General features: G+C 44.6%; 1 protein-coding gene across 5 annotated transcripts in view; it reads right to left on the reverse strand.

Annotated features, from left to right (window-relative positions):
* KIF16B (kinesin family member 16B) overlaps positions 1 to 12,996 on the reverse strand; it is a 291,552-nt gene extending 278,556 nt beyond the window's left edge. For all 5 annotated transcript variants that reach the window (XM_005860579.2, XM_014535047.1, XM_014535046.1 and 2 more), the window contains exon 1: positions 12,919 to 12,996. In XM_005860579.2, the coding sequence (XP_005860641.1) occupies positions 12,919 to 12,965 (47 nt within the window). In that variant the 5' untranslated portion in view covers positions 12,966 to 12,996. The remainder of the gene's footprint in view (positions 1 to 12,918) is intronic.

The raw sequence follows: 12,996 nt of genomic DNA on the forward strand, positions 1-12,996 counted from the left end.
AATGCTATTGCTCAACTTGTCTGCTTGGCTGACACATTCTGCAGAGTCCTGCCCTCGGGTGTGATATCCTCAGAAGTACTCAGTAGGAGCTCCTATCAACACCTCCCCATCTCCACCTGTCATGCCTGGCACACCATTATTACCTTGAGAACCTGGAGGGTCTCTTTGTTCCTGTTGCTCACACTAGATCATGAGCTACTAGAGAATAGGGATCATGCAACTTTTTTCACTTTTGAGGTAGTCTCCATCACCTTGAATCATTTTATCTTGAAAACTCCCTGGGGAACTTTTAAGTCCTACTTAGACCTCACAGAGTGATTTCCCTGTGCCCCAAACAGAATTTCCAAGCAGAACCACTGTGATGGCTTAGATTCTTATTAATAGAAGCCTGAAAATAAGAACCAGCAGGTGCAACCAGCTGACAAATCACGAGGCCAAAAGGGCCCAAGAATGAAAGCTCATGAGAGTGAACATCCCATGGTGGGTTCAGAATCCTAGATTCTTAAAAGGCTAAAATTCTCATTCAAAGCTTTTCCTCTTGGGATCTTGAGTTCCCACTCCCTACCCACAAGCTCCCAAGAGGCTTGGGACTCACTCTAAAGGCAACCTAATTTCAGCCTTCTTTCATGTAACAAAATCAGATTTTACCAACTTCTGCTCTGGATAATAACTTCACTACACTAGGGTTTTTCAAACTACAGATCATAAAATCAATTTAGTGGGTAAAACCATCTTTTCTTTTTTAATAAAACTAGAGGCCCAGTGCACGACATTTGTGCACTGGAGGGGAGGTGGTCTCTCAGCACAGCCTGCGCCCTCTCACAGTCCAGGACCCCTCGGGGGATGTCTGCCTGCTGGCTTAGGCCCACTCCCCCGAGGGGTCCTTGGCACTGCTGTGGAGGCAGGAGAGGTTCCTGCCACCACCGCTGTGCATGCCAGCCGTGAGCCCAGCTTCTGGCTGAGCGGCACTCCCTCTGTGGGAACGCACTGACCACCAGGGGGCAGCTCCTGTGTTGAGTGTCTGCCCCCTGGTAGTCAGTGCGCATCATATTAACCAGTCGTTCCACTGTTCAGTCGATTATTAGGGTTTATTATATAGGATAGTAGAGAGTAAAAATATCACATGCATTGGCTGAGAAACCTCTTACTCTGGCTCATGTTTGAAGTACACAGTCCTGTATAGTCATCATCAGCCCTCCAAAACACAGATGGCCTTCATTCTAAATACAATGAAAATCCTTTCTCACTAAAAGTCAGAGGGAAAACATGTTTTAAATTAATCTCCATGGCAGAAAAAGTCTCTTGCAAACTAAAGTCAAGAACTTCCTGCAAATGTCTCCCCCAAGATATTTATTAATTACAAAGAGGAAAAATACATAACATTATGGAAGAGAAACTCAACAGACACCACCTTGACCAAGTGATGAAGGTCAACATCACCAGTAATAAGACATGTTGACGTCATGTAACCCCTGAAATGATATGAGGGAAAAGAGCACAATATTACTTATGTGGTGTTCTTATCAAATTTGCATAACTTCAATTTAATCATGATACAACATCAGAGAAACCCAAATTGAGGGCCATTCTACAAAATGAATTAAATTAGATAATGATGAGATAAGATTTATCAGAGTTTCTAGTAAGTGCCTGAGTGGCTAGAAATAGTAGTTGATGACAAAAGTTACTGATCAACACCATCACAGTAAAGCCCTAACTTTCTCAATTTACTTTAAATTGACTGGCATTCCTCTGAGATTGAGAAACTGTCCCAGAGCAGAAGAGATTAAAGATCCTGGACTGGATCCTGGAACAGGAAAAGGATGTTAGAGGAAAATATACAGTTCCATTAATAGTGAGGTAACAATGCTAATTTCTTGGTTGTGATAACCAGACCATGTTAATATCAGAGGAAGTTGGGTGAAGCATACATGGGAACTTTACTAGAAGTATAAAATTATTTCAAGATTAAAGCTTTTTAAAAAACGTTTTTCTGAAGAAAGGACCAAGAGTGTTCTGTCCCATAAACTATGTATCATTTAAACGCAGTAAGAGTAGTGTACCTCAATTCTCTAACCCTAAACATTACGAGCACAGGATGTATAATTTGCATATAATTAACTTAATACACAGGGAGAGCTGTGAAGCTGTCGCTCTTTAACCAGCTCTTCCTCAGCTCTCTCCCACCTCTTACCCTCCTAATACCCAAAAGGAAGATCACCAAGATTCCCTTTTCCTCCTCAGAGGGAACAATGCGAGACATCCTACAAATGCTGGCCTACGGATTCCTAATTCCTTATAAGCACCCGCAAAAGGAAAGACTGGGGGTGGGATGGCAGTTATTAATGCAACAGATGTTTTCTGAGTACCCATCTTGGCCAGGCATGGTTCTAGGCTCTGGGGAAACAGCCAGGAACAAGACCAACAAGGTTACTGGCTCTCACAGAGTTTATATCCAAGGAGAGAGACAATAAACAAGGAAACAAACAAAAATGCATTCATATGCACACAGCACGCATGTGCACACACACACAGACACACACATATATCCCCACACACACACCCCTCCTCTGCCAAGCCTGGGTCTGTGATGCCCAGTGAGGGCTGGGGTTGAAGAAAGGCTCTCACAAAAGCAGTAAGAGCCTGGAAGGATTTTACACAGGAGTCAAACTGTACACAGGCGAACAGGGATCAGCTCTCTTCTTCCTTTAATCCCTCCACAAGGGCAGTCAACAGGCGCCACCAACATGCCCCAGCCTCCTGCACCCACTGCCCCATCCCTCAACTAAAACAGCTTCCTCCAGAGACAGGAGCCAAAGGGCCTCCACCTGTGCAGCCGCCTGAGGCTGGTGCACCCCTCCCTTTCCCCCTTGCTGATCATGACCTTCCACTCCCCTGCTTCTCTCCCTCCTTCTCTCATGCTTGGCCCTCCACACCTGCCTCCTTAAGTGTAGGCTGGCAGTAACAACGGTGATTATAAAAAGTTAATGGTAGCTATGATTTAATGAAAGGTTATGATGTGCCTGGAGGTGTGCTGGACGCTCTCTCTTCTCCTTCTTCCAATCCCCTCCACACCTCGCGCAGTATATTATTTCCCAGCAGCATCTTCAAATGTTGTAGCTTCAGGACTCTTATACTATGAAAAACTCCTAAGGAGCCCAAAGAGCTTTTACCAATGTAGGCAAACCTATTTATAGTTACCATATGAGAAATTAAAAATGAAAAAAATATTTAAGCACAATGCACAGCACCCAGAGCCACATCATCATCGCACATCATACAGCTTCTGAAGACTCCACTCCACCCCGATGAGAGATGAGGGTAAAAAGGCAACACATCCCAGCGGCATTACTGTGGAAACAGCTGACTGCAACCCCCCTAACAGAGCATCAGTGGTGCCCAGGCATCTCTGGACCACACTCTGAGAATCACTGTTCTACTAGGAAAGAAACAGCCTTAAAGAGGAAAATCAGCTTGCTCAGCCGGCCTCCTGAAGAGTTCTGGCCTCACCCAGGTTATGCAAGTCTGCTGTCCCCTCTGTCCCCTGTGCTCCCCTTCACTCTTTCCTTTCTTTGCTATGGTCTCCCTCGGAAACAGCGATCACTCCCTCCACATCCACTATCACCTTCAAGCGACCCACCTCCAAATGTGCATCCGCAGAGCCGATAACTAACCTGCGCTCTTACCACCTGGAGGCCTCACCAGCACCTGAGCCAACTCAACTGAATACCACAGCCCTCCACTCCAGCCAGCTCATCCCGGCATCCTGACTTTTTGAGAAAAGTCATTCTTCTACTTAATATGGCCCCAAACCATTCAGTCTGCTTTGACTCTTCGCCTCGCTATGTCTTGCTGATTGGTCTTCGGAATGTCTTTTGCAAATGCAAAAACAAACAAAACAGGATATAAAAAAGTGTACACATTATGTCCCTACATAAACTGGGGGGGAAAAGACTGGATTCAAATGCACCAAGACTTTACAAGGAGTTATCTCTGGATCATGGGATGATGAGCAATTGAGACATGATTTCTTTAATACACTTTTCGGCATAGCACACATTTTTTTATAAGCATACGTTATTTTCACAATCCGAAAATACTGTACAATGAAAGCTTCCTCCGGGTTTGATTTGTAAGTTTCATCCCTTGACCATGCCCTTTCCTATTACAATTCCGACCTAGTCCAGAATCACATTCTCATGGGTCACATTTCAGTTCTCTTTATGGTCTTCTTGCACCGGCCTCTGAGGCCTCGGAGTCTTGCATCACAGAATATGAGAGGAAAGTCAATGGGATACTAGTGCATAGAAGGCACTTAGCACAGCGATTGGCAAATAGTAAATAATGTCCATTATTGCAGTTAGATGCAACTGCTATTAGATGAAACTTCTGAAAACACTAATTGGCCAATGACAACCCTATTTTAAAACCATCAGTAGTTCCCAGTGCCTAATAATAACAGCCAATATTTACAAAGCTCTTACTTTGGGGCCCAGCACTACTAGCAAGCATTAGCTCATTCAAGCACCATCTCAGTCCCATGAGGTGGGTTCTGTGAGATCTCCATTTACAGGTGAAGAGAATGAAGCGAAGAGAATGAAGCGAAGAGAATGAAGCTAGGATGTGGTAGAGCTGAGAGCCAAAGCCAATGCAGTCTTACTGTCCAACAGAACTTTCCACACTGATGGACATTTTCTATCCTATATAATAAAGAGCTGATATGCTAATTAGACCAAATAGCAGAACAACCATCTGGACAACCTTCCAGACGAAGCCGGGGCTGCGAGGACGGAGCCCCTTGCATGAATTTTGTGCATCAGGCCTCTGGTATCTGTATAATTCAATATGTGGCCACTGAGCATTAAAAATGTGACTAGTGCCACTGGGTGACTAAATTTTCCCTTTATTTCATGTTAACTTAAATGGGCGCATGCAGCCAATGGCTACCACACTGGCCAGCACAGACTGGATTATAAAAGCACAAACTCCCAAGCTTGGTAAATACAAGTTCTCACAACACCCTCCTACTTTCCTCTCAACTAATTCTTACAAAAAGCTGTAGTAAGTCTAAAAGCCTGGTAACTGCACTCAATCCTACCTCCAGCCATCCCTGCCCTCCTCTCAACCAATCCTCTGGATGTGGAGGGGCTTTAGAAGGTGGAGTAAGAGAGACTTGGGTTCAAACCCTGGCTCCACAGACACTTGGCTGTGGGACTTGGAGCAGGTTGTTTTAGCTGGTGAGCCCTTGAACCTCATCTGTAGAATGGAGTGACAGTGCCACCTTCCAAAGAGCATCTGGCAAGACACATCTACCATCTAAACATTTGCTAGTAATATACCTTCAGGGCTCAATTCAAACTCCACCCTCTTCTCTAAGAGGCCAGTGGAAGCCTGGGGGTTGTTTGTGTGCTGTTGTCTGTGCCCCTAGACAGCAATCCCTTGAGGCCAAGGGTTTGTCATCAGTGAGCTTCCCAGCAACAAGTCACCATCCAAGGGGCTCTAGAGGGAACTGGATCCAGCTCAGCCGGTATTACTTACTGACTGAGGAGTCTCTGATTCGCTCTGTAAAATGGGGATAAAAAGCCCTCATTCAGTCAGTCAGTTAGTGGGAGGAGGGAACAAAGTTGCCAACATAAAGAAATAAGCATGATAGCCCTGCTGGCTTGGCTCAGTGGTTGAGCGTCAACCTATGAATCAGGCAGGGTCAGGGCACAGGGCCATCCCCAGTGGGAGGCATGTAGGAGGCAGCAGATCAACGATTCTCTCTCATCACTGATTTCTGTATATGTCCCTCTCTCTTCCTCTCTGAGGTCAATAAAAATATATTTTTTAAAAAAAGAAATGAGCTTGGTGCCAGGTATGGGCAGCACCTCAACAGAGATCTCCCATCCTTAGTATAAGTAATGTCTGTCACCATCATCACAGACTTAAGAGACAAATCATGAACTATTTTTGCTGATACTACCTGCTCTTAAAACGGGAAGACTTCGGTACATACCAAGGATATCACTCCCAATCAAAATACTACTGGGACTTTCCTTCTCTTTTTAACTTGGTAGATGTAACACTAAATTCCACCCGAGAGGCTCATCAGGAGGAGAGGCGAGAACAGTCAGAAATGGAAGGAATGAGGAGGACATGCCTGATCAGATAAGAAAGCACATTACAAAACTACCACCTGGCCCATTGCCAGTACTCAGTAAATATATTTTTTTGGTAAACCATTTTTAAATACTTGTTATTAAATAAAGTTACAGAAACTAAATTGTAAAAACAACAGTAATAACAATAACCAATCAATAGTGAGCCCTTGCCAGATGTCAGCGTGTGGAGAGCTTTCTCCACATGTATTACCTCATTTGAACCTCGCCACAGTGTTTTTCACACTGCCAGCTGCAGCCCCTTAGTGGATCTGGAAGTCAACTTAGTAGATCTAGAAATAGCATTTTTTTTAAAGGAGACAGAATAGAACAGGATAGGATAGAAAATATAAGAGTAAAGTGCATGAAACACCCCATGAATCTTTTGCATTATCTACAGAGTTTCAATTTAAAATATTTGTTATTGTGAATTATAGTAAAAACTGTTTTTAAAAAGATCTCATAACTTATGAGGTATATGCAATTATTATCAGCATTTTACAGATGCAAAAACTGAGGCTTACAACAATTAAGTTACTTGCTCAAATTTACCCAGCTCATAAATGACAGTCAAAATTGGAACCCAGCCAGGCTGCCCTCAGATCCTGACCCTGTGAATACTGGCAGATCAGTGCGATAGGGCCCTGAAGATCATTTAGTGTTTTCATGGGGAAAAAAACAGCAAGTGAAACCAACAGGAAATGTGAAAATTAGTTACCAAATTATTATTTTGTTGTCTCATCAGAGGGAAACAAATTATCTATATTATAAAAGGCCAGTGGCCGTAACGCCATAACGACCAAATGGTCAGTCACCAGGAGGTGCATTGATGGGTCTCGTGGCACAGTGGGTCTGGGTCCTGGGCGATTCTGCATGCTGGGCCTCTACCATCTTATAAAATTGTAGAAAATGACCAGTAAAAAGACTAGTCATAAAAACAATGGGAGAAATCACAAAGAAAAAGGTATACAGACAATACATAAATGTTAAACTTTTGCCTGTAAAAGTTATGGATGATCACATTTCTGCTAATGTTTTACTCATTTTAAAAAGCAGAGCTGTGACTAGCCTAAGAAACTGACTTTGGGCAATTAACTATGTTTCCCAATCTGTAAAATGGTATGACAATAGTAGCCTCTCCCTGCTAAGCCTGTTGCAAGTATTAGATTTTGTACCTCTGGCACAGAGCAAATTCTCAATAAAGGTAGCTGCTATTATGTGATGCAACACAATGGCTCTTTGGGATGTGAAACTAATACTCTGCCACATAACCAAAAGCCACAATAATAAAAACAAATTCATCGCTTCTTAGCTTGAATCAAGCATCAGGTGTCCCTTACAAGGAGGACTGGTTACTGCCAAGGCTCCTGGCTCAGAAACTCAGTATCTCCCCACCTCGCGCCCATCCTTTAAGAGCCTGGCTGCAACAGCTGCCCTCACTTTCCAATCACTCCAGGCCTTTCCTTTCTGTTGGTTGCTTCCTCTTTGCCTGAAGCTCCTCTCCTCTAAAAATTAACATTAAAAAATTTATATATGCACCCCTATGTTAACAGCAACAGTATTTATAAGACACGGAAAACAACCTATGTGTCTGTCAACAGATGAATGGCTAAAGAAACTGTGATTCTCACACACACACACACACACACACACACACAGGAATATTATTCAGGTATAAAAAGAAAGTCCAGAGGGTGGAGGAATTGGATGAAGATGGTCAAAAGGTACAAACTTCTAGTTATAAAATAATTAAATACTGGGGATGTCAATGTTCAACATGACCATAGATAACACTGCCATATGGTATATCTGAAGTTGTTAAAAGAGTAAACCCTAAGAGTTCTCACCATACCAAAAAAAAACCTTTTTTAAAAAAAATTATATGAGACTAGAGGCCCGGTGCACGAAATCCATGCACGGTAGGGTCCCTAGGCCTGGCCGGCAATCAGAGCCAATCTGTGGGGTGACCAGCAGGGCAATTGGGAGCCCCTGCTCACACCCACCTTGGCTGGCCTGGCACCACCCATTCGCTGGCCCCGCCCCCTGCCACCACCACCAGTCACCTCCCTCTGTGGGGTGACCAGCAGGGTGACCAGGGGGTGGGGAGGGAGAGGAGGGAAGGGCCCTGGGGCCTGCTGGCTGGGGGAAGCTCCTGCAGTGAGCGTCTGCCCCCTGGTGGTCAGTGTGCATCATAGCGACCGGTCTTTCTGTGGGTCTGTCAATTTGCATATTAGGGTTTCATATAGATAGATGATGGATGGTAACTAATAGTAGTAATCATTTCACAATATATGTAAGTCAAATCATTATGCTGCACACCTTAAACTTACACAGTGCTATATGTCAATTATGTCTCAATAAAACGGGGAGAGAAAAAAATGTTTATCAACTTTCTTCAATCCTCCCAAACAACCAGCTAAAAATGTTTTCTCCAGTGCCAATGACTTTGTAGGTAACTTTTAAAAATTACATAAACAACTTATTAATTATTAATTGTAAAATGACTCCTGAGCAAAGTAAAAATTTAAACCGTATAAAGAGAAAAAGAAAAGCTTTCTATCTTCACCTAACAAATTCTTCATCAATTCTCTTCTTGATAGTTACCACTGTTAGGCTTCTTATGAAATGGCTACGGGCCCAGTGCACAAATTTGTGCACCTTGAAAGGAACTGTGGACGGCGAGGCTGCAGTGGGCACAGGTGCAGGTCTCAGCCCATCCGTCGCACCCCCAACTGGCCCCTCCTGCCACAGCACCTGGTCCCCTGTCTACCGGCAGCCCCGCTCCTGCTGCCACTGCTCCCATGCGCTGATGGTGCCAGCCCCATTCACACCCACTGATGGCACAGAACAACTGGGGCTGGTGCCAGCAGCAGGTGTGAGCGGGGCAGCACCATCAATGGGTGTGAATGGTGGCTGCTGCCCCTATCGCCCCTCAGGAGCAGGGGGAGGTGGAGAAGCCCTGAGGGGTGATCGGGGCCGGCAGCCACTGCTCGCACCCGATGACGGCACTGAGCGATCAGGCCAGTGCTGGATGCTGGCAGTGGGAGCAAGCGGCGGCTCGAACGCCAGCAGTGGGAGTGAGCAGGGCCAGTGCCGGCAGTGGGTGCCAGTGCCGGGCGGGACCACGCACACAGGAGCAAAGAATTTTCAATAACCACCAGAGGCTCGCCCTGATGACAGCGACCGGTGCCCTGCCTTGGTCTGGCGCCCCTGCTCACCTGCTCCACCATCCCGCCACAGCCGATGCCCGCCATGTTCTGTGCACACCCCCTGGTGGTCAGGACACATCATAGCAACCAGTTGTTTGGTTGTTCCGCCATTCAGTCTATTTGCATATTAGGGTTCTATATATATAGATTCCACACAGACATAGCATGTGTATGTGCATATATGTGTATATTTTTTAACACACATTCATAAAATTCTACTGTAGTATGTGTGAATCTCTTGCTTTTCTCACTTAATCCCCTATCCTGGAATTCTTTTAAGATGAACACATTCTTTTATAAGAACTGCATATCATTCTACCAAAGGAATAGGCCATAACTTAATTCCTCCATCTTTGTACATTTAGGTCATTAATGGTTTTCTGTTATAAATATCCTTACACATACATCTTGGTAGGCAGGAATATAATCCATAAAATAAATTCTTAGAAATAAAACTGCCTGATCAAAGGATTTATTAAATTCTAATCTGACAATTACTATCAAATTTTCCAATATGAAAGTTTTCAAGGTTTTAACCTTTATGCTTCTATCACCACTCCTTCACCAGCACTTGATGTTCTGTTTACAGTCACCAATCCCACTGGTAAAAGATGGTTTCTTATTGCTATTATAACTTGTATGTCTTTCCTTAGGAGTTAGGTCTAGTGTTTTTGGTTGGCCACTTGTGTATGTATGTGTGTGTGTGTGTGTATATATATATCTTTCCACTTCACTACCAACTTCTGGATCATTATCTCTCCTTGAAACAGCTCTTTGAAAGATAATCAATGCCCTTCTCTTCAAGACCAAGGTCGTTCTCTTCCTGGAATCATCAGAGCACCATTCTGGCAACATCTGACATCAATAACCACCTCCTCCAAGAGACACTTCTTTCCCTGCTATAACAATTGGCTGTGCTGGTCCTCCATGAGGGGTGAGCCTATCTTCCCCCCTGGAATCCTAAAGAAGAGCATATCCTAGTGTCCAATCTCTGGTTCCCTTTCCTTCTCACTATAACATTCTTAAAATGTCATCTCATCCCTGGATGGTGTGTTCCGTGGTTAGAGCATCGGCCCACACACCAAAGGGCTGTGGGTTAGATTCCTGGTCAAGGGCACATACATGGGTTGCAGGTTCCATCCTGTGGGAGGCAACTAATCTATCTCTCTCTCTCTCTCACCCCCTCCCTCCCTCCCTTCCACTCCCGCTAAAAATCAATGAAAACATATCCTCGGGTGAGGATTAACCAACAACAACAAAAAATGTCACCTATGTGCAAGACTTCCAAATGTCAATCCTCAGATCATCTGAGACCTAAACCCTTGAGTCTCTCTGCTAAAGACCAGTAGAGAGAAGGATGTTCTTACCAGATTCCAGATAACAAACAGGGTCAACACGTGGGCAGCACTCTGTGCTGGACACTGTGCTTATACTTGTTACTTACTGTATCTCATGTAACTTTACATATCCAAGAGAGAATATGCCAACCTCGCTGCCCACCTTCCCAAACCTCTTCTGCTTGCTTGATCATCAAACCTCAGTTAATGGCTATGTTCTTCCCTTTTCCCCTCCTTCCCACCCAAGAAGCTGCCAAATCCTGTCAATACTACCAGTAAATGTCTTTTTTGTTGTTGTTGTTAATCCTCACCCTAACCCCAGGACATGTATATTTTTTCCACTGATTTTTAGAGAGAATGGAAGGGAGCGGGGAAAGGAGAGAGAGAGGAGAGAAACATCGATGTGAGGGAGACACATCAATTGGTTGCCTCCTGCATTCAACCTGACCAGAGCCTGGGATGGAAACTGCAACCAGGTATGTGCTCTTGACCAGGAATCCAACCCGAAACCTTTTGGTGAACAGGCTGACGCTCTAACCATTGAGCACGCCAGCCTGGGTGAACACTAAATGTCTTGCTTTATCTATCCAGCCTTCTGATATCCACTTCTGGCCCAAAACCCTGCTTCCTTACCTTTTACCCCAATCTTAATGTCACCACCAGAGTTCTCTGCTGACAGCACAAATATCATCACTTCAATTTACATCCTTCGAGCACATGACTTTCGGACATGTTTCCTGCCACCCCTCCATAAGCCTGGGCTCCAGGCCTACAACAGCAAGGCACTGCACTTGCAGCACCCCTCCCAGAGAGCCCTCACCAGACAGTAGCTCCTGGAAGACACTGATCAGACCTCAACACCTTGGCCCCCAGACAGCACCCAGCACAATGCTGTGCATTTGGAGGGTGCTTAATAAATGCTTCCTAAAATTACTCAAACCAATCTTCTAGCAGGTGCTCCTATCATTCCAAAGAAGGAAAGGGACTATATACTACATGTAAATCCAGAACAAATAAAAATCTTTTAAATCATCTAAATGCCTTTAGGGTCTGTTTGTCTTATATGACTGAATATATATAGAAACATACATGCTCTCTTAGAACTTACAGAAAGGTCAAACTCCTTCCCTAAAAAAAAATTGGAAATAATTTGGAAATCACAAAAGTACTGGTTCCCAATTTTACAAACCATGATAAAAGTCCCTATTTGCCAACAGAAACAGGGATTCAGGCGAGTCAAAGAAGGTTCTGATTTTATGATCTTCTGATGCCCCAATCACCTGTCAGAACTACCAAACAATGACCTCCACAAATCAATACGATGAAATGGGGAAGACCTTATGGAAAGTCAAATGTCCAACAACTTGACTGAGAGCCAATTAAAAACAAATGGCCCTGGTCAACTGTGCCAATCGACTCGGAGGAAACACCATTGAGGCCTACTTCATTCTTTAAAGTTAAAACAATTTTAAAAGTAACTCTTCTAACGCAGCTTTCTAAACTGATTAGAAAGAGGTCATTGAAAAAGCAAGTCCAGATTACTTTTCCATCAATGAAGAGTCAAGTCATTCTGAAAAGCATGACTTCGTAGAAATACTGAAGATAAATCGTGCTTGTAACTCTGCCCCTCTGTTAATGTCAGCATATTTCAAACACGTGTACTTAAGCGTCCTTTTTTTGTGTGTGTTTTTCTCCTACAGGAGTCAAAACTGTGTTCAAGTTTTCTCATGCACTCGTTGATCTGAAGTGAACTGTAAATTACTGATTAGAAGTTAGGGTTCATATTCAGGAAATCGAAATAATTTCTTAAGAGATTTTTTTAAAGTAAAGGTTATCATTGTTAGCACTTCAAGAACTTTTGAGTTGGCATAGCTGGAGGGGAGTGCGCCTGACAGCTCGTGGCGCCCCATGACCACTCGCATGCCCCCTGGAGGACTTTACACCTTCATAAAAGTGATCACTTCATTTTTTTTTAAAAGGGGAACAAGCAAACCTCAAGTTCATCTTTTCCGTGGCCACGTGAACTCTTTACCCCCAGGGTCTCCTCCAGGGCAGCGTGAAAGGGGCAGCGAAGCATAAAGTGTTCCAGGCCCCCAGAGGCCACAAGCAGGGCCTGGCGGGCCAGGGACCAGCCCCTGACACCAAGCCCAGATTGGCCTGGGAGGGGAGTGGGAGACCAACTTCCTCGGGGTGAGGGGACCGAGGGGAGCCGCCTGCACCGCCCCCACTCACCTGCGATTCAGGGGCCGGACCCTCACGGCCACCTTGACCGATGCCATTGCTCATCCCGGCCCGGCCCGCGCGGGGTCC

The sequence above is a fragment of the Myotis brandtii genome, unplaced genomic scaffold (genome assembly GCF_000412655.1).
Source record: "Myotis brandtii unplaced genomic scaffold, ASM41265v1 scaffold137, whole genome shotgun sequence".
Lineage (NCBI taxonomy): Eukaryota > Metazoa > Chordata > Mammalia > Chiroptera > Vespertilionidae > Myotis > Myotis brandtii.